This window comes from Schistocerca gregaria, unplaced genomic scaffold, assembly GCF_023897955.1.
Source record: "Schistocerca gregaria isolate iqSchGreg1 unplaced genomic scaffold, iqSchGreg1.2 ptg000097l, whole genome shotgun sequence".
Classification (NCBI taxonomy): domain Eukaryota; kingdom Metazoa; phylum Arthropoda; class Insecta; order Orthoptera; family Acrididae; genus Schistocerca; species Schistocerca gregaria.
The window spans coordinates 2,271,710-2,295,184 of record NW_026061713.1 but is presented as its reverse complement, the minus strand read 5'-3'; the positions used below and the strand labels follow the sequence as shown (position 1 = coordinate 2,295,184).

The 23,475-nt window shown below is 43.4% G+C and overlaps 2 protein-coding genes across 2 annotated transcripts in view; both read left to right on the top strand.

Moving 5' to 3' along the window:
- The window catches only part of LOC126301745 (integrin beta-like protein 1), a 53,886-nt gene extending 37,400 nt beyond the window's left edge, over positions 1–16,486 (top strand). The window contains exons 3-4 of the mRNA XM_049991716.1: positions 12,493–13,320; positions 14,807–16,486. Of these exons, the coding sequence (XP_049847673.1) occupies positions 12,493–13,320; positions 14,807–15,138 (1,160 nt within the window). The 3' untranslated portion in view covers positions 15,139–16,486. The remainder of the gene's footprint in view (positions 1–12,492; positions 13,321–14,806) is intronic.
- Positions 15,876–23,475, top strand: part of LOC126301744 (integrin beta-like protein 1) — a 66,960-nt gene continuing 59,360 nt past the window's right edge. Inside the window, exons 1-3 of the mRNA XM_049991715.1 lie at positions 15,876–15,900; positions 16,951–17,019; positions 19,206–20,164. Of these exons, the coding sequence (XP_049847672.1) occupies positions 15,876–15,900; positions 16,951–17,019; positions 19,206–20,164 (1,053 nt within the window). The remainder of the gene's footprint in view (positions 15,901–16,950; positions 17,020–19,205; positions 20,165–23,475) is intronic.

Sequence of the window (23,475 nt, the reverse complement as noted above, 5' to 3'; positions counted from 1 at the left end):
CCCAAATAGGTGTGTGTCAGTGTAGTGCTTCTTCCCAAATAGGTGTTTGTCTGTGTAGTCCTTCTTCCCAAATAAGTGTGTGTCCGTGTAGTGCTTCTTCCCAAATAGGTGTGTGTCAGTGTAGTGCTTCTTCCCAAATAGATATGTGTCAGTGCGGTGCTTCTTCCCAAATAGGTGTGTGTCGGTGTAGTGCTTCTTCTAAAATAGGTGTGTGTGTGTGTGTGTGTAGTGCTTCTTCCCAAATAGGTGTGTGTCAGTGTAGTACGTCTTCCCAAATAGCTGTGTGTCAGTGTAGTGCTTCTTCCCAAATAGGTGTGTGTCAGTGTAGTGCTTCTTTTCAAATAGGTGTGTGTCTATGTAATGCTTCTTCCCAAATAGGTGTGTGTCTGTGTAGTGCTTCTTCCCAAATAGGTGTGTGTCAGTGTAGTGCTTCTTCCCAAATAAGTGTGTGTCTGTGTAGTGCTTCATCCCAAATAGGTGTGTGTCAGTGTAGTGCTTCTTCCCAAATTGGTGTGTGTCTGTGTAGTGCTTCTTCCCAAATAGGTGTGTGTCTGTGTAGCGCTTCTTCCCAAATAAATGTGTGTCAGTGTAGTGCTTCTTCCCAAATAAGTGTGTGTCAGTGTAGTGCTTATTCCCAATAAGTGTGTGTAAATGTCGAGCTTCTTTGCAAATAAGTGTAAGTCAGTATAGTGCTTCTTCCCAAATAGGTGTGTGTCAGTGTAGAGCTTCTTTTCAAATAAGTGTGTGTCTATGTAATGCTTCTTCCCAAATAGGTGTGTGTCTGTGTAGTGCTTCTTCCCAAATAGGTGTGTGTCAGTGTAGTGCTTCTTCCCAAATAAGTGTGTGTCTGTGTAGTGCTTCATCCCAAATAGGTGTGTGTCAGTGTAGTGCTTCTTCCCAAATAGGTGTGTGTCAGTGTAGTACTTCTTCTAAAATAGGTGTGTGTGTGTGTGTGTAGTGCTTCTTCCCAAATAGGTGTGTGTCAGTGTAGTACGTCTTCCCAAATAGCTGTGTGTCAGTGTAGTGCTCCTTCACAAATAGGTGTGTGTCAGTGTACTGCTTCTTCCCAAATAGGTGTGTGTCTGTGTAGTGCTTCTTCCCAAATAGGTGTGTGTCTGTGTTGTGCTTATTCCCAAATAAGTGTGTGTCCGTGTATTGCTTCTTCCCAAATAAGTGTGTGTCAGTGTAGTGCTTCTTCCCAATAAGTGTGTGTAAATGTCGAGCTTCTTTGCAAATAAGTGTAAGTCAGTGTAGTGCTTCTTCCCAAATAAGTGTGTGTAAGTGTCGAACTTGTTCGCAAATAAGTATGAGTCAGTGTAGTTCTTCTTCCCAAATAAGTGTGAGTCAATGTAGTGATTCTTCCCAAATAAGTGTGTGTCAGTGTAGTGCTTCTTCCAAAATAAGTGTGTGTCGGTGTTGTGCTTCTTCCCAAATAAGTGTGTGTAAGTGTGGAGCTTCTTCGCAAATAGGTGTGTGTCAGTGTCGTGGTTCTTCCCAAATAGGTGTGTGTCAGTGTAGCGCTTCATCATAAGTAAGTGTGTGTCAGTATAATACTTCTTCCCAAATACGTGTGTGTCAGTGTAGTGCTTCTTCCAAAATAGGTGTGTGTCAGTGTAGTGCTTCTTCCCAAATAGGAGTGTGTCAGTGTAGTGCTTCTTTCCCAATAGGTGTGTGTCAGTGTACTGCTTCTTCCCAAATAGGTGTGTGTCAGTGTAGTGCTTCTTCCCAAATAGGTGTGTGTCAGTGTAGTGCTTCTTCCCAAATAGGTGTGTATCAGTGTAGTGCTTCTTCCCAAATAAGTGTGTGTCAGTGTAGTGCTTCTTCCCAAATATATGTGTGTCTGTGTAGTGCTTCTTCCCAAATAGGTGTGTGTCAGTGCAGTGCTTCTTCCCAAATAGGTGTGTGTCAGTGTAGTGCTTCTTCCCAAATAGGTGTGTGTCAGTGTAGTGCTTACTCCCAAATAGGTGTGTGTCAGTGTTGTGCTTCTTCCCAAATAGGTGTGTGTCTGTGTAGTGCTTCTTCCCAAATAGGTGTGTGTCTGTGTAGTGCTTCTTCCCAAATAAGAGTGTATCAGTGTAGTGCTTCTTCCCAAGTAAGTGTGTGTAAGTGTCGAGCTTCTTCGCAAATAAGTGTGTGTCAGTGTAGTGCTTCTTCCCAAATAAGTGTGTGTCAGTGTAGTGCTTCTGCCCAAATAGGTGTGTGTCAGTGTGGTGCTTCTGCCCAAATAGGTGTGTGTCAGTGTGATGCTATTTCCCAAATAGGTGTGTGTCAGTGTAGTGCTTCTTCTAAAATAGGTGTGTGTGTGTGTGTGTGTAGTGCTTATTCCCAAATAAGTGTGTGTCCGTGTAGTGCTTCTTCCCAAATAAGTGTGTGTCAGTGTAGTGCTTCTTCCCAAATAGGTTTGTGTCAGTGTAGTGCTTCTTCAAAAATAAGTGTGTGTCAGTGTAGTGCTTCTTCCCAAATAGGTGTGTGTCAGTATAGTGCTTCTTCCCAAATAGGAGTTTGTCTGTGTAGTCCTTCATCCCAAATAAGTGTGTGTCCGTGTAGTGCTTCTTCCCAAATAGGTGTGTGTCAGTGTAGTGCTTCTGCCCAAATAGGTGTGTGTCAGTGTGGTGCTATTTCCCAAATAGGTGTGTGTCAGTGTAGTGCTTCTTCTAAAATAGGTGTGTGTGTGTGTGTGTGTGTAGTGCTTCTTCCCAAATAGGTGTGTGTCTGTGTAGTGCTTCTTCCCAAATAAGAGCGTATCAGTGTAGTGCTTCTTCCCAAGTAAGTGTGTGTAAGTGTCGAGCTTCTTCGCAAATAAGTGTGTGTCAGTGTAGTGCTTCTTCCCAAATAAGTGTGTGTCAGTGTAGTGCTTGTTCCCAAATAAGTGTGTGTCAGTGTAGTGCATCTTCCCAAATAAGTGTGTGTCAGTGTAGTGTTTCTTCCCAAATGGGTTTGTGTCAGTGTAGTGCTTCTTCAAAAATAAGTGTGTGTCAGTGTAGTGTGTCTTCCCAAATAGCTGTGTGTCAGTGTAGTGCTTCTTCCCAAATAGGTGTGTGTCAGTGTAGTGCTTCTTCCCAAATAAGTGTGAGTCAGTGTAGTGCCTCTTCCCAAATAAGTGTGTGTAGGTGTCGAGCTTCTTCGCAAATAAGTGTGAGTCAGTGTAGTGCTTCTTCCCAAATAAGTGTGTGTCAGTGTAGTGCTTCTTCCCAAATAAGTGTGTGCCTGTGTGTTGCTTCTTCCCAAATAGGTGTGTGTCTGTGTAGTGTTTCTTCCCAAACAAGTGTGTGTCAGTGTAGTGCTTCTTCCCAAATACGTGTGTGTCAGTGTAGTGCTTCTTCCCAAATAAGTGTGTGTCTGTGTAGTGCTTCTTCCCAAATAGGTGTGTGTCTGTGTAGTGCTTCTTCCCAAATAGGTGTGTGTCTGTGTAGTGCTTCTTCCCAAATAGGTGCGTGTGTGTGTAGTGCTACTTCCCATATAGGTGTGTGTCTGTGTACTGCTTCTTCCCAAATAGGTGTGTGTCAGTGTAGTGCTTCTTCCCAAATAGGTGTGTGTCAGTGTAGTGCTTCTTCCCAAATAAGTGTGTGTCAGTGTAGTGCTTCTTCCCAAATAGGTGTGTGTCTGTGTAGTGCTTCTTCCCAAATAGGTGTGTGTCTGTGTAGTGCTTCTTCCCAAATAAGTGTGTATCAGTGTAGTGCTTCTTCCCAAACAATTGTGTGTAAGTGTGGAGCTTCTTCGCAAATAGGTGTGTGTCAGTGTCGTGGTTCTTCCCAAATAGGTGTGTGTCAGTGTAGTGCTTCATCATAAGTAAGTGTGTGTCAGTATAGTGCTTCTTCCCAAATATGTGTGTTTCAGTGTAGTGCTTCTTCCCAAATAGGTGTGTGTCAGTGTAGTGCTTCTTCCCAAATAAGTGTGAGTCAGTGTGGTGCTTCTTCCCAAATAAGTGTGTGTAAGTGTCGAGCTTCTTCGCAAATAAGTGTGAGTCAGTGTAGTGCTTCTTCCCAAATAAGTGTGTGTCAGTGTAGTGCTTCTTCCCAAATAAGTGTGTGCCTGTGTGTTGCTTCTTCCCAAATAGGTGTGTGTCTGTGTAGTGTTTCTTCCCAAACAAGTGTGTGTCAGTGTAGTGCTTCTTCCCAAATACGTGTGTGTCACTGTAGTGCTTCTTCCCAAATAAGTGTGTGTCCGTGTAGTGCTTCTTCTCAAATAGGTGTGTGTCTGTGTAGTGCTTCTTCCCAAATAGGTGTGTGTCTGTGTAGTGCTTCTTCCCAAATAGGTGTGTGTCTGTGTAGTGCTACTTCCCATATAGGTGTGTGTCTGTGTAGTGCTACTTCCCAAATAGGTGTGTGTCTGTGTCGTGCTTCTTCCCAAATAAGTGTGTGTCAGTGTAGTGCTTCTTCCCAAATAAGTGTGTGTCAGTGTAGTGCTTCTTCCCAAATAAGTGTGTGTCTGTGTAGTGCTTCTTCCCAAATAGGTGTGTGCCTGTGTAGTGCTTATTCCGAAATAGGTGTGTGTCAGTGTAGTGCTTATTCCCAAATAGGTGTGTGTCAGTGTAGTGCTTCTTCCCAAATAGGTGTGTGTCAGTGTAGTGCTTCTTCCCAAATAGGTGTGTGTCAGTGTAGTGCTTCTTCCCAAATAAGTGTGTGTCAGTGTAGTGCTTCTTCCCAAATAGGTGTGTGTCAGTGTAGTGCTTCTTCTAAAATAGGTGTGTGTGTGTGTGTGTGTAGTGCTTCTTCCCAAATAGGTGTGTGTCAGTGTAGTACGTCTTCCCAAATAGCTGTGTGTCAGTGTAGTGCTTCTTCCCAAATAGGTGTGTGTCAGTGTAGTGCTTCTTTTCAAATAGGTGTGTGTCTATGTAATGCTTCTTCCCAAATAGGTGTGTGTCTGTGTAGTGCTTCTTCCCAAATAGGTGTGTGTCAGTGTAGTGCTTCTTCCCAAATAAGTGTGTGTCTGTGTAGTGCTTCATCCCAAATAGGTGTGTGTCAGTGTAGTGCTTCTTCCCAAATTGGTGTGTGTCTGTGTAGTGCTTCTTCCCAAATAGGTGTGTGTCTGTGTAGCGCTTCTTCCCAAATAAATGTGTGTCAGTGTAGTGCTTCTTCCCAAATAAGTGTGTGTCAGTGTAGTGCTTATTCCCAATAAGTGTGTGTAAATGTCGAGCTTCTTTGCAAATAAGTGTAAGTCAGTATAGTGCTTCTTCCCAAATATGTGTGTGTCAGTGTAGAGCTTCTTTTCAAATAAGTGTGTGTCTATGTAATGCTTCTTCCCAAATAGGTGTGTGTCTGTGTAGTGCTTCTTCCCAAATAGGTGTGTGTCAGTGTAGTGCTTCTTCCCAAATTGGTGTGTGTCTGTGTAGTGCTTCTTCCCAAATAGGTGTGTGTCAGTGTAGTGCTTCTTCCCAAATAGGTGTGTGTCAGTGTGGTGCTTCTTCCCAAATAGGTGTGTGTCAGTGTAGTACTTCTTCTAAAATAGGTGTGTGTGTGTGTGTGTAGTGCTTCTTCCCAAATAGGTGTGTGTCAGTGTAGTACGTCTTCCCAAATAGCTGTGTGTCAGTGTAGTGCTCCTTCACAAATAGGTGTGTGTCGGTGTACTGCTTCTTCCCAAATAGGTGTGTGTCTGTGTAGTGCTTCTTCCCAAATAGGTGTGTGTCTGTGTTGTGCTTATTCCCAAATAAGTGTGTGTCCGTGTATTGCTTCTTCCCAAATAAGTGTGTGTCAGTGTAGTGCTTCTTCCCAATAAGTGTGTGTAAATGTCGAGCTTCTTTGCAAATAAGTGTAAGTCAGTGTAGTGCTTCTTCCCAAATAAGTGTGTGTAAGTGTCGAGCTTGTTCGCAAATAAGTATGAGTCAGTGTAGTTCTTCTTCCCAAATAAGTGTGAGTCAATGTAGTGATTCTTCCCAAATAAGTGTGTGTCAGTGTAGTGCTTCTTCCAAAATAAGTGTGTGTCGGTGTTGTGCTTCTTCCCAAATAAGTGTGTGTAAGTGTGGAGCTTCTTCGCAAATAGGTGTGTGTCAGTGTCGTGGTTCTTCCCAAATAGGTGTGTGTCAGTGTAGCGCTTCATCATAAGTAAGTGTGTGTCAGTATAATACTTCTTCCCAAATACGTGTGTGTCAGTGTAGTGCTTCTTCCAAAATAGGTGTGTGTCAGTGTAGTGCTTCTTCCCAAATAGGAGTGTGTCAGTGTAGTGCTTCTTTCCCAATAGGTGTGTGTCAGTGTACTGCTTCTTCCCAAATAGGTGTGTGTCAGTGTAGTGCTTCTTCCCAAATAGGTGTGTGTCAGTGTAGTGCTTCTTCCCAAATAGGTGTGTATCAGTGTAGTGCTTCTTCCCAAATAAGTGTGTGTCAGTGTAGTGCTTCTTCCCAAATATATGTGTGTCTGTGTAGTGCTTCTTCCCAAATAGGTGTGTGTCAGTGCAGTGCTTCTTCCCAAATAGGTGTGTGTCAGTGTAGTGCTTCTTCCCAAATAGGTGTGTGTCAGTGTAGTGCTTACTCCCAAATAGGTGTGTGTCAGTGTTGTGCTTCTTCCCAAATAGGTGTGTGTCTGTGTAGTGCTTCTTCCCAAATAGGTGTGTGTCTGTGTAGTGCTTCTTCCCAAATAAGAGTGTATCAGTGTAGTGCTTCTTCCCAAGTAAGTGTGTGTAAGTGTCGAGCTTCTTCGCAAATAAGTGTGTGTCAGTGTAGTGCTTCTTCCCAAATAAGTGTGTGTCAGTGTAGTGCTTCTGCCCAAATAGGTGTGTGTCAGTGTGGTGCTTCTGCCCAAATAGGTGTGTGTCAGTGTGATGCTATTTCCCAAATAGGTGTGTGTCAGTGTAGTGCTTCTTCTAAAATAGGTGTGTGTGTGTGTGTGTGTAGTGCTTATTCCCAAATAAGTGTGTGTCCGTGTAGTGCTTCTTCCCAAATAAGTGTGTGTCAGTGTAGTGCTTCTTCCCAAATAGGTTTGTGTCAGTGTAGTGCTTCTTCAAAAATAAGTGTGTGTCAGTGTAGTGCTTCTTCCCAAATAGGTGTGTGTCAGTATAGTGCTTCTTCCCAAATAGGAGTTTGTCTGTGTAGTCCTTCTTCCCAAATAAGTGTGTGTCCGTGTAGTGCTTCTTCCCAAATAGGTGTGTGTCAGTGTAGTGCTTCTGCCCAAATAGGTGTGTGTCAGTGTTTTGCTATTTCCCAAATAGGTGTGTGTCAGTGTAGTGCTTCTTCTAAAATAGGTGTGTGTGTGTGTGTGTGTGTGTAGTGCTTCTTCCCAAATAGGTGTGTGTCTGTGTAGTGCTTCTTCCCAAATAAGAGCGTATCAGTGTAGTGCTTCTTCCCAAGTAAGTGTGTGTAAGTGTCGAGCTTCTTCGCAAATAAGTGTGTGTCAGTGTAGTGCTTCTTCCCAAATAAGTGTGTGTCAGTGTAGTGCTTGTTCCCAAATAAGTGTGTGTCAGTGTAGTGCTTCTTCCCAAATAAGTGTGTGTCAGTGTAGTGTTTCTTCCCAAATAGGTTTGTGTCAGTGTAGTGCTTCTTCAAAAATAAGTGTGTGTCAGTGTAGTGTGTCTTCCCAAATAGCTGTGTGTCAGTGTAGTGCTTCTTCCCAAATAGGTGTGTGTCAGTGTAGTGCTTCTTCCCAAATAAGTGTGAGTCAGTGTAGTGCCTCTTCCCAAATAAGTGTGTGTAGGTGTCGAGCTTCTTCGCAAATAAGTGTGAGTCAGTGTAGTGCTTCTTCCCAAATAAGTGTGTGTCAGTGTAGTGCTTCTTCCCAAATAAGTGTGTGCCTGTGTGTTGCTTCTTCCCAAATAGGTGTGTGTCTGTGTAGTGTTTCTTCTTAAACAAGTGTGTGTCAGTGTAGTGCTTCTTCCCAAATACGTGTGTGTCAGTGTAGTGCTTCTTCCCAAATAAGTGTGTGTCTGTGTAGTGCTTCTTCCCAAATAGGTGTGTGTCTGTGTAGTGCTTCTTCCCAAATAGGTGTGTGTCTGTGTAGTGCTTCTTCCCAAATAGGTGTGTGTCTGTGTAGTGCTTCTTCCCAAATAGGTGTGTGTCTGTGTAGTGCTACTTCCCATATAGGTGTGTGTCTGTGTAGTGCTACTTCCCAAATAGGTGTGTGTCTGTGTCGTGCTTCTTCCCAAATAAGTGTGTGTCAGTGTAGTGCTTCTTCCCAAATAAGTGTGTGTCAGTGTAGTGCTTCTTCCCAAATAAGTGTGTGTCTGTGTAGTGCTTCTTCCCAAATAGGTGTGTGCCTGTGTAGTGCTTATTCCCAAATAGGTGTGTGTCAGTGTAGTGCTTATTCCCAAATAGGTGTGTGTCAGTGTAGTGCTTCTTCCCAAATAGGTGTGTGTCAGTGTAGTGCTTCTTCCCAAATAGGTGTGTGTCAGTGTAGTGCTTCTTCCCAAATAAGTGTGTGTCAGTGTAGTGCTTCTTCCCAAATAGGTGTGTGTCAGTATAGTACTTCTTCCCAAATAGGTGTGTGTCTGTGTAGTGCTTATTCCCAAATAGGTGTGCGTTAGTGTAGTGCTTCTTAACAAATAGGTGTGTGTCTGTGTAGTGCTTCTTCCCAAATAGGTGTGTGTCTGTGTAGTGCTTCTTCCCAAATAAGTGTGTGTCAGTGTAGTGCTTCTTCCCAAGTAAGTGTGTGTCACTGTAGTGCTTCTCCCCAGATAAGTGTGTGTAAGTGTCGAGCTTCTTCGCAAATAGGTGTGTGTCAGTGTCGTGCTTCTTCCCAAATATGTGTGTGTAAGTGTAGTGCTTCTTCCCAAATAGGTGTGTGTCAGTGTAGTGATTGTCCCCAAATAGGTGTGTGTCAGTGTAGTGCTTGTCCCCAAATAGGTGTGTGTCAGTGTAGTGCTTGTCCCCAAATAGGTGTACGTCAGTGTAGTGCTTCTTCCCAAGTAGGAGTGTATCAGTGTAGTGCTTCTTCCCAAATAGGTGTGTGTCAGTGTACTGCTTCTTCCCAAATAGGTGTGTGTCAGTGTAGTGCTTCTTCCCAAATAGGTGTGTGTCAGTGTAGTGCTTCTTCCCAAATAAGTGTGTGTCAGTGTAGTGCTTCTTCCCAAATAGGTGTGTGTCTGTGTAGTGCTTCTTCCCAAATAGGGGTGTGTCTGTGTAGTGCTTCTTCCCAAATAAGTGTGTATCAGTGTAGTGCTTCTTCCCAAACAATTGTGTGTAAGTGTGGAGCTTCTTCGCAAATAGGTGTGTGTCAGTGTCGTGGTTCTTCCCAAATAGGTGTGTGTCAGTGTAGTGCTTCATCATAAGTAAGTGTGTGTCAGTATAGTGCTTCTTCCCAAATATGTGTGTTTCAGTGTAGTGCTTCTTCCCAAATAGGTATGTGTCAGTGTAGTGCTTCTTCCCAAATAAGTGTGAGTCAGTGTGGTGCTTCTTCCCAAATAAGTTTGTGTAAGTGTCGAGCTTCTTCGCAAATAAGTGTGAGTCAGTGTAGTGCTTCTTCCCAAATAAGTGTGTGTCAGTGTAGTGCTTCTTCCCAAATAAGTGTGTGCCTGTGTGTTGCTTCTTCCCAAATAGGTGTGTGTCTGTGTAGTGTTTCTTCCCAAACAAGTGTGTGTCAGTGTAGTGCTTCTTCCCAAATACGTGTGTGTCACTGTAGTGCTTCTTCCCAAATAAGTGTGTGTCTGTGTAGTGCTTCTTCCCAAATAGGTGTGTGTCTGTGTAGTGCTTCTTCCCAAATAGGTGTGTGTCTGTGTATTGCTTCTTCCCAAATAGGTGTGTGTCTGTGTAGTGCTACTTCCCATATAGGTGTGTGTCTGTGTAGTGCTACTTCCCAAATAGGTGTGTGTCTGTGTCGTGCTTCTTCCCAAATAAGTGTGTGTCAGTGTAGTGCTTCTTCCCAAATAAGTGTGTGTCAGTGTAGTGCTTCTTCCCAAATAAGTGTGTGTCTGTGTAGTGCTTCTTCCCAAATAGGTGTGTGCCTGTGTAGTGCTTATTCCGAAATAGGTGTGTGTCAGTGTAGTGCTTATTCCCAAATAGGTGTGTGTCAGTGTAGTGCTTCTTCCCAAATAGGTGTGTGTCAGTGTAGTGCTTCTTCCCAAATAGGTGTGTGTCAGTGTAGTGCTTCTTCCCAAATAAGTGTGTGTCAGTGTAGTGCTTCTTCCCAAATAGGTGTGTGTCAGTATAGTGCTTCTTCCCAAATAGGTGTGTGTCTGTGTAGTGCTTATTCCCAAATAGGTGTGTGTCAGTGTAGTGCTTCTTAACAAATAGGTGCGTGTCTGTGTAGTGCTTCTTCCCAAATAGGTGTGTGTCTGTGTAGTGCTTCTTCATAAAAAAGGGTGTGTCAGTGTAGTGCTTCTTCCCAACTAAGTGTGTGTCAGTGTAGTGCTTCTCCCCAGACAAGTGTGTGTAAGTGTCGAGCTTCTTCGCAAATAGGTGTGTGTCAGTGTCGTGCTTCTTCCCAAATAAGTGTGTGTAAGTGTAGTGCTTCTTCCCAAATAGGTGTGTGTCAGTGTAGTGACTGTCCCCAAATAGGTGTGTGTCAGTGTAGTGCTTGTCCCCAAATAGGTGTGTGTCAGTGTAGTGCTTGTCCCCAAATAGGTGTGTGTCAGTGTAGTGCTTCTTCCCAAGTAGGAGTGTGTCAGTGTAGTGCTTCTTCCCAAATAGGTGTGTGTCAGTGTACTGCTTCTTCCCAAATAGGTGTGTGTCAGTGTAGTGCTTCTTCCCAAATAGGTGTGTATCAGTGTAGTGCTTCTTCCCAAATAGGTGTGTGTCTCTGTAGTGCTTCTTCCCAAATAGGTGTGTGTCAGTGTAGTGCTTCTTCCCAAATAGGTGTGTGTCAGTGTAGTGCTTCTTCAAAAAATAGGTGTGTGTCAGTGTAGTGCTTCTTCCCAAATAGGTGTGTGTCAGTGTAGTGCTTCTTCCCAAATAAGTGTGTGTCAGTGTAGTGCTTCTTCCCAAATAGGTGTGTGTCTGTGTAGTGCTTCTTCCCAAATAGGTGTGTGTCTGTGTAGTGCTTCTTCCCAAATAAGTGTGTATCAGTGTAGTGCTTCTTCCCAAGTAAGTGTGTGTAAGTGTAGAGCTTCTTCGCAAATAAGTGTGTGTCAGTGTAGTGCTTCTTCCCAAATAAGTGTGTGTCAGTGTAGTGCTTCTTCCCAAATAGGTGTGTGTCAGTGTAGTGCGTCTTCCCAAATAAGTGTGTATCAGTGTAGTGCTTCTTCCCAAATAGGTGTGTGTCAGTATAGTGCTTCTTCCCATATAGGTGTTTGTCAGTGTAGTCCTTCTTCCTAAATAAGTGAGTGTCCGTGTAGTGCTTCTTCCCAAATATGTGTGTGTCAGTGTAGTGCTTCTTCCCAAATAGGTGTGTGTCAGTGTGGTGCTTCTTCCCAAATAGGTGTGTGTCAGTGTAGTGCTTCTTCTAAAATAGGTGTGTGTGTGTGTAGTGCTTCTTCTCAAATAGGTGTGTGTCAGTGTAGTGCGTCTTCCCAAATAGCTGTGTGTCAGTGTAGTGCTTCTTCCCAAATAGGTGTGTGTCAGTGTAGTGCTTCTTTTCAAATAGGTGTGTGTCTATGTAATGCTTCTTCCCAAATAGGTGTGTGTCTGTGTAGTGCTTCTTCCCAAATAGGTGTGTGTCAGTGTAGTGCTTCTTCCCAAATAAGTGTGTGTCTGTGTAGTGCTTTTTCCCAAATAGGTGTGTGTCAGTGTAGTGCTTCTTCCCAAATAGGTGTGTGTCTGTGTAGTGCTTCTTCCCAAATAGGTGTGTGTCTGTGTAGCGCTTCTTCCCAAATAAGTGTCTGTCAGTGTAGTGCTTCTTCCCAAATAAGTGTGTGTCAGTGTAGTGCTTATTCCCAATTAGTGTGTGTAAATGTCGAGCTTCTTTGAAAATAAGTGTAAGTCAGTATAGTGCTTCTTCCCAAATAGGTGTGTGTCAGTGTAGTGCTTCTTTTCAAATAGGTGTGTGTCTATGTAATGCTTCTTCCCAAATAGGTGTGTGTCTGTGTAGTGCTTCTTCCCAAATAGGTGTGTGTCAGTGTAGTGCTTCTTCCCAAATAAGTGTGTGTCTGTGTTGTGCTTCTTCCCAAATAGGTGTGTGCCAGTGTAGTGCTTCTTCACAAATAGGTGTGTGTCTCTGTAGTGCTTCTTCCCAAATAGGTGTGTGTCTCTGTAGTGCTTCTTCCCAAATAGGTGTGTGTCTGCATAGCGCTTCCTCCCAAATAAATGTGTGTCAGTGTAGTGCTTCTTCCCAAATAAGTGTGTGTCAGTGTAGTGCTTCTTCCCAATTAGTGTGTGTAAATGTCGAGCTTCTTTGCAAATAAGTGTAAGTCAGTGTAGTGCTTCTTCCCAAATAAGTGTGTGTAAGTGTCGAGCTTCTTCGCAAATAAGTATGAGTCAGTGTAGTTCTTCTTCCCAAAAAAGTGTGAGTCAGTGTAGTGATTCTTCACAAATATGTTTGTGTCAGTGTAGTGCTTATTCCACAATAAGTGTGTGTCGGTGTAGTGCTTCTTCCCAAATAAGTGTGTGTAAGTGTGGAGCTTCTTCGCAAATAGGTGTGTGTCAGTGTCGTGGTTCTTCCCAAATAGGTGTGTGTCAGTGTAGTGCTTCATCATAAGTAAGTGTGTGTCAGTATAGTGCTTCTTCCCAAATACGTGTGTGTCAGTGTAGTGCTTCTTCCCAAATAAGTGTGTGTAAGTGTCGAGCTTCTTCGCAAATAAGTGTGAGTCAGTGTAGTGCTTCTTCCCAAATAAGTGTGTGTCAGTGTAGTGCTTCTTCCCAAATAAGTGTGTGTCTGTGTAGTGCTTCTTCTCAAATAGGTGTGTGTCTGTGTAGTGTTTCTTCCCAAACAAGTGTGTGTCAGTGTAGTGCTTCTTCCCAAATACGTGTGTGTCAGTGTAGTGCTTCTTCCCAAATAAGTGTGTGTCCGTGTAGTGCTTCTTCCCAAATAGGTGTGTGTCTGTGTAGTGCTTCTTCCCAAATAGGTGTGTGTCTGTGTAGTGCTTCTTCCCAAATAGGTGTGTGTCTGTGTAGTGCTATTTCCCAAATAGGTGTGTGTCTGTGTAGTGCTTCTTCCCAAATATGTGTGTGTCTGTGTCGTGCTTCTTCCCAAATAAGTGTGTGTCAGTGTAGTGCTTCTTCCCAAATAAGTGTGTGTCAGTGTAGTGCTTCTTCCCAAATAAGTGTGTGTCTGTGTAGTGCTTCTTCCCAAATAGGTGTGTGCCTGTGTAGTGCTTATTCCGAAATAGGTGTGTGTCAGTGTAGTGCTTATTCCCAAATAGGTGTGTGTCAGTGTAGTGCTTCTTCCCAAATAGGTGTGTGTCAGTGTAGTGCTTCTTCCCAAATAGGTGTGTGTCAGTGTAGTGCTTCTTCCCAAATAAGTGTGTGTCAGTGTAGTGCTTCTTCCCAAATAGGTGTGTGTCAGTATAGTGCTTCTTCCCAAATAGGTGTGTGTCTGTGTAGTGCTTATTCCCAAATAGGTGTGTGTCTGTGTAGTGCTTATTCCCAAATAGGTGTGTGTCAGTGTAGTGCTTCTTAACAAATAGGTGTGTGTCTGTGTAGTGCTTCTTCCCAAATAGGTGTGTGTCTGTGTAGTGCTTCTTTATAAAAAAGGGTGTGTCAGTGTAGTGCTTCTTCCCAAGTAAGTGTGTGTCAGTGTAGTGCTTCTCCCCAGATAAGTGTGTGTAAGTGTCGAGCTTCTTCGCAAATAGGTGTGTGTCAGTGTCGTGCTTCTTCCCAAATAAGTGTGTGTAAGTGTAGTGCTTCTTCCCAAATAGGTGTGTGTCAGTGTAGTGACTGTCCCCAAATAGGTGTGTGTCAGTGTAGTGCTTGTCCCCAAATAGGTGTGTGTCAGTGTAGTGCTTCTTCCCAAGTAGGAGTGTGTCAGTGTAGTGCTTCTTCCCAAATAGGTGTGTGTCAGTGTACTGCTTCTTCCCAAATAGGTGTGTGTCAGTGTAGTGCTTCTTCCCAAATATGTGTGTATCAGTGTAGTGCTTCTTCCCAAATAGGTGTGTGTCTCTGTAGTGCTTCTTCCCAAATAGGTGTGTGTCAGTGTAGTGCTTCTTCCCAAATAGGTGTGTGTCAGTGTAGTGCTTCTTCAAAAAATAGGTGTGTGTCAGTGTAGTGCTTCTTCCCAAATAGGTGTGTGTCAGTGTAGTGCTTCTTCCCAAATAAGTGTGTGTCAGTGTAATGCTTCTTCCCAAATAGGTGTGTGTCTGTGTAGTGCTTCTTCCCAAATAGGTGTGTGTCTGTGTAGTGCTTCTTCCCAAATAAGTGTGTATCAGTGTAGTGCTTCTTCCCAAGTAAGTGTGTGTAAGTGTAGAGCTTCTTCGCAAATAAGTGTGTGTCAGTGTAGTGCTTCTTCCCAAATAAGTGTGTGTCAGTGTAGTGCTTCTTCCCAAATAGGTGTGTGTCAGTGTAGTGCGTCTTCCCAAATAAGTGTGTATCAGTGTAGTGCTTCTTCCCAAATAGGTGTGTGCCAGTATAGTTCTTCTTCCCATATAGGTGTTTGTCAGTGTAGTCCTTCTTCCTAAATAAGTGTGTGTCCGTGTAGTGCTTCTTCCCAAATATGTGTGTGTCAGTGTAGTGCTTCTTCCCAAATAGGTGTGTGTCAGTGTGGTGCTTCTTCCCAAATAGGTGTGTGTCAGTGTAGTGCTTCTTCTAAAATAGGTGTGTGTGTGTGTAGTGCTTCTTCCCAAATAGGTGTGTGTCAGTGTAGTGCGTCTTCCCAAATAGCTGTGTGTCAGTGTAGTGCTTCTTCCCAAATAGGTGTGTGTCAGTGTAGTGCTTCTTTTCAAATAGGTGTGTGTCTATGTAATGCTTCTTCCCAAATAGGTGTGTGTCTGTGTAGTGCTTCTTCCCAAATAGGTGTGTGTCAGTGTAGTGCTTCTTCCCAAATAGGTGTGTGTCAGTATAGTGCTTCTTCCCAAATAGGTGTTTGTCAGTGTAGTCCTTCTTCCCAAATAAGTGTGTGTCCGTGTAGTGCTTATTCCCAAATAAGTGTGTGTCAGTGTAGTGCTTCTTCCCAAATAGGTGTGTGTCAGTATAGTGCTTCTTCCCAAATAGGTGTTTGTCAGTGTAGTCCTTCTTCCCAAATAAGTGTGTGTCCGTGTAGTGCTTATTCCCAAATAAGTGTGTGTCAGTGTAGTGCTTCTTCCCAAATAGGTGTGTGTCAGTGTAGTGCTTCTTCCCAAATAGTTGTGTGTCAGTGTAGTGCTTCTTCTAAAATAGGTGTATGTGTGTGTGTAGTGCTTCTTCCCAAATAGATGTGTGTCAGTGTAGTGCTTCTTCCCAAATAGGCGTATGTCAGTGTAGTGCTTCTTCCCAAATAGGTGTGTGTCTGTGTAGTGCTTCTTCCGAAATAGGTGTGTGCCTCTTTAGTGCTTCTTCCCAAATAGGTGTGTGTCAGTGTAGTGCTTCTTCCCAAATAGGTGTGTGTCAGTGTAGTGCTTCTTCCCAAATAAGTGTGTGTCAGTGTAGTGCTTCTTCCCAAATAGGTGTGTGTCAGTATAGTGCTTCTTCCCAAATAGGTGTTTGTCAGTGTAGTCCTTCTTCCCAAATAAGTGTGTGTCCGTGTAGTGCTTATTCCCAAATAAGTGTGTGTCAGTGTAGTGCTTCTTCCCAAATAGGTGTGTGTCAGTGTAGTGCTTCTTCCCAAATAGTTGTGTGTCAGTGTAGTGCTTCTTCTAAAATAGGTGTATGTGTGTGTGTAGTGCTTCTTCCCAAATAGGTGTGTGTCAGTGTAGTGCTTCTTCCCAAATAGGTGTGTGTCAGTGTAGTGCTTCTTCCCAAATAAATGTGTGTCAGTGTAGTGCTTCTTCCCAAATAGGTGTGTGTCAGTGTAGTGCTTCTTCCCAAATAGGTGTGTGTCTGTGCAGTGCTTCTTCCCAAATGGGTGTGTGGCTATGTAGCGCTTCTTCCCAAATAAGTGTGTGCCAGTGTAGTGCTTCTTCCCAAATAAGTGTGTGTCAGTGTAGTGCTTCTTCCCAATAAGTGTGTGTAAATGTCGAGCTTCTTTGCAAATAAGTGTAAGTCAGTGTAGTGCTTCTTCCCAAATAAGTGTGTGTAAGTGTCGAGCTTCTTCGCAAATAAGTATGAGTCAGTGTAGTTCTTCTTCCCAAATAAGTGTGAGTCAGTGTAGTGATTCTTCCCAAATAAGTGTGTGTCAGTGTAGTGCTTCTTCCAAAATAAGTGTGTGTCGGTGTAGTGCTTGTTCCCAAATAAGTGTGTGTCAGTGTAGTGCTTCTTCAAAAATAAGTGTGAGTCAGTGTAGTGCTTCTAGCCAAATAAGTGTGAGTCAGTGTAGTGCTTCTTCCCAAATAAGTGTGTGTAAGTGTCGAGCTTCTTCGCAAATAAGTGTGAGTCAGTGTAGTGCTTCTTCCCAAATAAGTGTGTGTCTGTGTAGTGCTTCTTCCCAAATAGGTGTGTGTCTGTGTAGTGCTTATTCCCAAATAGGTGTGTGTCAGTGTAGTGCTTCTTCCCAAATAGGTGTGTGTCTGTGTAGTGCTTCTTCCCAAATAGGTGTGTGTCTGTGTAGTGCTTATTCCCAAATAGGTGTGTGTCAGTGTAGTGCTCCTTCACAAATAGGTGTGTGTCAGTGTACTGCTTCTTCCCAAATAGGTGTGTGTCTGCGTAGTGCTTCTTCCCAAATAGGTGTGTGTCTGTGTTGTGCTTATTCCCAAATAAGTGTGTGTCCGTGTATTGCTTCTTCCCAAATAAGTGTGTGTCAGTGTAGTGCTTCTTCCCAATAAGTGTGTGTAAATGTCGAGCTTCTTTGCAAATAAGTGTAAGTCAGTGTAGTGCTTCTTCCCAAATAAGTGTGTGTAAGTGTCGAGCTTGTTCGCAAATAAGTATGAGTCAGTGTAGTTCTTCTTCCCAAATAAGTGTGAGTCAATGTAGTGATTCTTCCCAAATAAGTGTGTGTCAGTGTAGTGCTTCTTCCAAAATAAGTGTGTGTCGGTGTTGTGCTTCTTCCCAAATAAGTGTGTGTAAGTGTGGAGCTTCTTCGCAAATAGGTGTGTGTCAGTGTCGTGGTACTTCCCAAATAGGTGTGTGTCAGTGTAGCGCTTCATCATAAGTAAGTGTGTGTCAGTATAGTACTTCTTCCCAAATACGTGTGTGTCAGTGTAGTGCTTCTTCCAAAATAGGTGTGTGTCAGTGTAGTGCTTACTCCCAAATAGGTGTGTGTCAGTGTTGTGCTTCTTCCCAAATAGGTGTGTGTCTGTGTAGTGCTTCTTCCCAAATAAGAGCGTATCAGTGTATTGCTTCTTCCCAAGTAAGTGTGTGTAAGTGTCGAGCTTCTTCGCAAATAAGTGTGTGTCAGTGTAGTGCTTCTTCCCAAATAAGTGTGTGTCAGTGTAGTGCTTCTGCCCAAATAGGTGTGTGTCAGTGTGGTGCTTCTGCCCAAATAGGTGTGTGTCAGTGTGGTGCTATTTCCCAAATAGGTGTGTGTCAGTGTAGTGCTTCTTCTAAAATAGGTGTGTGTGTGTGTGTGTGTAGTGCTTATTCCCAAATAAGTGTGTGTCCGTGTAGTGCTTCTTCCCAAATAAGTGTGTGTCAGTGTAGTGTTTCTTCCCAAATATGTTTGTGTCAGTGTAGTGCTTCTTCAAAAATAAGTGTGTGTCAGTGTAGTGCTTCTTCCCAAATAGGTGTGTGTCAGTATAGTGCTTCTTCCCAAATAGGAGTTTGTCTGTGTAGTCCTTCTTCCCAAATAAGTGTGTGTCCGTGTAGTGCTTCTTCCCAAATAGGTGTGTGTCAGTGTAGTGCTCCTGCCCAAATAGGTGTGTGTCAGTGTGGTGCTATTTCCCAAATAGGTGTGTGTCAGTGTAGTGCTTCTTCTAAAATAGGTGTGTGTGTGTGTGTGTGTAGTGCTTCTTCCCAAATAGGTGTGTGTCTGTGTAGTGCTTCTTCCCAAATAAGAGCGTATCAGTGTAGTGCTTCTTCCCAAGTGAGTGTGTGTAAGTGTCGAGCTTCTTAGCAAATAAGTGTGTGTCAGTGTAGTGCTTCTTCCCAAATAAGTGTGTGTCAGTGTAGTGCTTGTTCCCAAATAAGTGTGTGTCAGTGTAGTGCTTCTTCCCAAATAAGTGTGTGTCAGTGTAGTGCTTCTTCCCAAATAGGTTTGTGTCAGTGTAGTGCTTCTTCAAAAATAAGTGTGTGTCAGTGTAGTGTGTCTTCCCAAATAGCTGTGTGTCAGTGTAGTGCTTCTTCCCAAATAGGTGTGTGTCAGTGTAGTGCTTCTTTTCAAATACGTGTGTGTCTATGAAATGCTTCTTCCCAAATAGGTGTGTGTCTGTGTAGTGCTTCTTCCCAAATAGGTGTGTGTCAGTGTAATGCTTCTTCCCAAATAAGTGTGTGTCAGTGTAGTGCTTCTTCCCAAATAGGTGTGTGTCAGTGTAGTGCTTCTTCCCAAATAGGTGTGTGTCTGTGTAGTGCTTCTTCCCAAATAGGTGTGTGTCTGTGTAGCGCTTCTTCCCAAATAAATGTGTGTCAGTGTAGTGCTTCTTCCCAAATAAGTGTGTGTCAGTGTAGTGCTTATTCCCAATAAGTGTGTGTAAATGTCGAGCTTCTTTGCAAATAAGTGTAAGTCAGTATAGTGCTTCTTCCCAAATAGGTGTGTGTCAGTGTAGAGCTTCTTTTCAAATAGGTGTGTGTCTATGTAATGCTTCTTCCCAAATAGGTGTGTGTCTGTGTAGTGCTTCTTCCCAAATAGGTGTGTCAGTGTAGTGCTTCTTCCCAAATAAGTGTGTGTCTGTGCAGTGCTTCTTCCCAAATAGGTGTGTGTCAGTGTAGTGCTTCTTCCCAAATAGGTGTGTGTCTGTGTAGTGCTTCTTCCCAAATAGGTGTGTGTCTGCGTAGTGCTTCTTCCCAAATAAGTGTGTGTCAGTGTAGTGCTTCTTCCCAAATAAGTGTGTGTCTGTGTAATGCTTCTTCCCAATAAGTGTGTGTAAATGTCGAGCTTCTATGCAAATAAGTGTAAGTCAGTGTAGTGCTTCTTCCCAAATAAGTGTGTGTAAGTGTCGAGCTTCTTCGCAAATAAGTATGAGTCAGTGTAGTTCTTCTTCCCAAATAAGTGTGAGTCAGTGTAGTGATTCTTCACAAATAAGTGTGTGTCAGTGTAGTGCTTCTTATGAAATAAGTGTGTGTCGGTGTAGTGCTTCTTCCCAAACAAGTGTGTGTAAGTGTGGAGCTTCTTCGCAAATAGGTGTGTGTCAGTGTCGTGGTTCTTCCCAAATAGGTGTGTGACAGTGTAGTGCTTCATCATAAGTAAGTGTGTGTCAGTATAGTGCTTCTTCCCAAATACGTGTGTGCCAGTGTAGTGCTTCTTCCCAAATAGGTGTGTGTCAGTGTAGTGCTTCTTCCCAAATAAGTGTGAGTCAGTGTAGTGCTTCTTCCCAAATAAGTGTGTGTAAGTGTCGAGCTTCTTCGCAAATAAGTGTTAGTCAGTGTAGTGCTTCTTCCCAAATAAGTGTGTGTCAGTGTAGTGCTTCTTCCCAAATAAGTGTGTGTCAGTGTAGTGCTTCTTCCCAAATAAGTGTGTGCCTGTGTGTTGCTTCTTCCCAAATAGGTGTGTGTCTGTGTAGTGTTTCTTCCCAAACAAGTGTGTGTCAGTGTAGTGCTTCTTCCCAAATACGTGTGTGTCAGTGTAGTGCTTCTTCCCAAATAAGTGTGTGTCCGTGTAGTGCTTCTTCCCAAAGAGGTGTGTGTCTGTGTAGTGCTTCTTCCCAAATAGGTGTGTGTCTGTGTAGTGCTTCTTCCCAAATAGTTGTGTGTCTGTGTAGTGCTACTTCCCATATAGGTGTGTGTCTGTGTAGTGCTACTTCCCAAATAGGTGTGTGTCTGTGTCGTGCTTCTTCCCAAATAAGTGTGTGTCAGTGTAGTGCTTCTTCCCAAATAAGTGTGTGTCAGTGTAGTGCTTCTTCCCAAATAAGTGTGTGTCTGTGTAGTGCTTCTTCCCAAATAGGTGTGTGCCTGTGTAGTGCTTATTCCCAAATAGGTGTGTGTCAGTGTAGTGCTTATTCCCAAATAGGTGTGTGTCAGTGTAGTGCTTCTTCCCAAATAGGTGTGTGTCTGTGTAGTGCTTCTTCCCAAATAAGTGTGTGTCAGTGTAGTGCTTCTTCCCAAGTAAGTGTGTGTCACTGTAGTGCTTCTCCCCAGATAAGTGTGTGTAAGTGTCGAGCTTCTTCGCAAATAGGTGTGTGTCAGTGTCGTGCTTCTTCCCAAATAAGTGTGTGTAAGTGTAGTGCTTCTTCCCAAATAGGTGTGTGTCAGTGTAGTGATTGTCCCCAAATAGGTGTGTGTCAGTGTACTGCTTCTTCCCAAATAGGTGTGTGTCAGTGTAGTGCTTCTTCCCAAATAGGTGTGTATCAGTGTAGTGCTTCTTCCCAAATAGGTGTGTGTCTGTGTAGTGCTTCTTCCCAAATAGATGTGTGTCAGTGTAGTGCTTCTTCCCAAATAGGTGTGTGTCAGTGTAGTGCTTCTTCAAAAAATAGGTGTGTGTCAGTGTAGTGCTTCTTCCCAAATAGGTGTGTGTCAGTGTAGTGCTTCTTCCCAAATAAGTGTGTGTCAGTGTAGTGCTTCTTCCCAAATAGGTGTGTGTCTGTGTAGTGCTTCTTCCCAAATAGGTGTGTGTCTGTGTAGTGCTTCTTCCCAAATAAGTGTGTATCAGTGTAGTGCTTCTTCCCAAGTAAGTGTGTGTAAGTGTAGAGCTTCTTCGCAAATAAGTGTGTGTCAGTGTAGTGCTTCTTCCCAAATAAGTGTGTGTCAGTGTAGTGCTTCTTCCCAAATAGGTGTGTGTCAGTGTAGTGCGTCTTTCCAAATAAGTGTGTATCAGTGTAGTGCTTCTTCCCAAATAGGTGTGTGTCAGTATAGTGCTTCTTCCCATATAGGTGTTTGTCAGTGTAGCACTTCTTCCTAAATAAGTGTGTGTCCGTGTAGTGCTTCTTCCCAAATATGTGTGTGTCAGTGTGGTGCTTCTTCCCAAATAGGTGTGTGTCAGTGTGGTGCTTCTTCCCAAATAGGTGTGTGTCAGTGTAGTGCTTCTTCTAAAATAGGTGTGTGTGTGTGTAGTGCTTCTTCCCAAATAGGTGTGTGTCAGTGTAGTGCGTCTTCCCAAATAGCTGTGTGTCAGTGTAGTGCTTCTTCCCAAATAGGTGTGTGTCAGTGTAGTGCTTCTTTTCAAATAGGTGTGTGTCTATGTAATGCTTCTTCCCAAATAGGTGTGTGTCTGTGTAGTGCTTCTTCCCAAATAGGTGTGTGTCAGTGTAGGGCTTCTTTCCAAATAAGTGTGTGTCTGTGTAGTGCTTCTTCCCAAATAGGTGTGTGTCAGTGTAGTGCTTCTTCCCAAATAGGTGTGTGTCTGTGTAGTGCTTCTTCCCAAATAGGTGTGTGTCTGTGTAGCGCTTCTTCCCAAATAGGTGTGTGTCTGTGTAGCGCTTCTTCCCAAATAAGTGTCTGTCAGTGTAGTGCTTCTTCCCAAATAAGTGTGTGTCAGTGTAGTGCTTATTCCCAATAAGTGTGTGTAAATGTCGAGCTTCTTTGAAAATAAGTGTAAGTCAGTATAGTGCTTCTTCCCAAATAGGTGTGTGTCAGTGTAATGCTTCTTCCCAAATAAGTGTGTGTCTGTGTTGTGCTTCTTCCCAAATAGGTGTGTGTCAGTGTAGTGCTTCTTCCCAAATAGGTGTGTGTCTCTGTAGTGCTTCTTCCCAAATAGGTGTGTGTCTGTGTAGTGCTTCTTCCCAAATAGGTGTGTGTCTGCATAGCGCTTCCTCCCAAATAAATGTGTGTCAGTGTAGTGCTTCTTCCCAAATAAGTGTGTGTCAGTGTAGTGCTTCTTCCCAATAAGTGTGTGTAAATGTCGAGCTTCTTTGCAAATAAGTGTAAGTCAGTGTAGTGCTTCTTCCCAAATAAGTGTGTGTAAGTGTCGAGCTTCTTCGCAAATAAGTATGAGTCAGTGTAGTTCTTCTTCCCAAAAAAGTGTGAGTCAGTGTAGTGATTCTTCACAAATATGTGTGTGTCAGTGTAGTGCTTCTTCCACAATAAGTGTGTCAGTGTAGTGCTTCTTCCCAAATAAGTGTGTGCCTGTGTGTTGCTTCTTCCCAAATAGGTGTGTGTCTGTGTAGTGTTTCTTCCCAAACAAGTGTGTGTCAGTGTAGTGCTTCTTCCCAAATACGTGTGTGTCAGTGTAGTGCTTCTTCCCAAATAAGTGTGTGTCCGTGTAGTGCTTCTTCCCAAATAGGTGTGTGTCTGTGTAGTGCTTCTTCCCAAATAGGTGTGTGTCTGTGTAGTGCTTCTTCCCAAATAGGTGTGTGTCTGTGTAGTGCTACTTCCCATATAGGTGTGTGTCTGTGTAGCGCTACTTCCCAAATAGGTGTGTGTCTGTGTCGTGCTTCTTCCCAAATAAGTGTGTGTCAGTGTAGTGCTTCTTCCCAAATAAGTGTGTGTCAGTGTAGTGCTTCTTCCCAAATAAGTGTGTGTCTGTGTAGTGCTTCTTCCCAAATAGGTGTGTGCCTGTGTAGTGCTTATTCCCAAATAGGTGTGTGTCAGTGTAGTGCTTATTCCCAAATAGGTGTGTGTCAGTGTAGTGCTTCTTCCCAAATAGGTGTGTGTCAGTGTAGTGCTTCTTCCCAAATAGGTGTGTGTCAGTGTAGTGCTTCTTCCCAAATAAGTGTGTGTCAGTGTAGTGCTTCTTCCCAAATAGGTGTGTGTCAGTATAGTACTTCTTCCCAAATAGGTGTGTGTCTGTGTAGTGCTTATTCCCAAATAGGTGTGTGTTAGTGTAGTGCTTCTTAACAAATAGGTGTGTGTCTGTGTAGTGCTTCTTCCCAAATAGGTGTGTGTCTGTGTAGTGCTTCTTCCCAAATAAGTGTGTGTCAGTGTAGTGCTTCTTCCCAAGTAAGTGTGTGTCACTGTAGTGCTTCTCCCCAGATAAGTGTGTGTAAGTGTCGAGCTTCTTCGCAAATAGGTGTGTGTCAGTGTCGTGCTTCTTCCCAATTAAGTGTGTGTAAGTGTAGTGCTTCTTCCCAAATAGGTGTGTCAGTGTAGTGATTGTCCCCAAATAGGTGTGTGTCAGTGTAGTGCTTGTCCCCAAATAGGTGTGTGTCAGTGTAGTGCTTGTCCCCAAATAGGTGTACGTCAGTGTAGTGCTTCTTCCCAAGTAGGAGTGTATCAGTGTAGTGCTTCTTCACAAATAGGTGTGTGTCAGTGTACTGCTTCTTCCCAAATACGTGTGTGTCAGTATAGTGCTTCTTCCCAAATAGGTGTGTATCAGTGTAGTGCTTCTTCCCAAATAGGTGTGTGTCTGTGTAGTGCTTCTTCCCAAATAGGTGTGTGTCAGTGTAGTGCTTCTTCCCAAATAGGTGTGTGTCAGTGTAGTGCTTCTTCAAAAAATAGGTGTGTGTCAGTGTAGTGCTTCTTCCCAAATAGGTGTGTGTCAGTGTAGTGCTTCTTCCCAAATAAGTGTGTGTCAGTGTAGTGCTTCTTCCCAAATAGGTGTGTGTCTGTGTAGTGCTTCTTCCCAAATAGGTGTGTGTCTGTGTAGTGCTTCTTCCCAAATAAGTGTGTATCAGTGTAGTGCTTCTTCCCAAGTAAGTGTGTGTAAGTGTAGA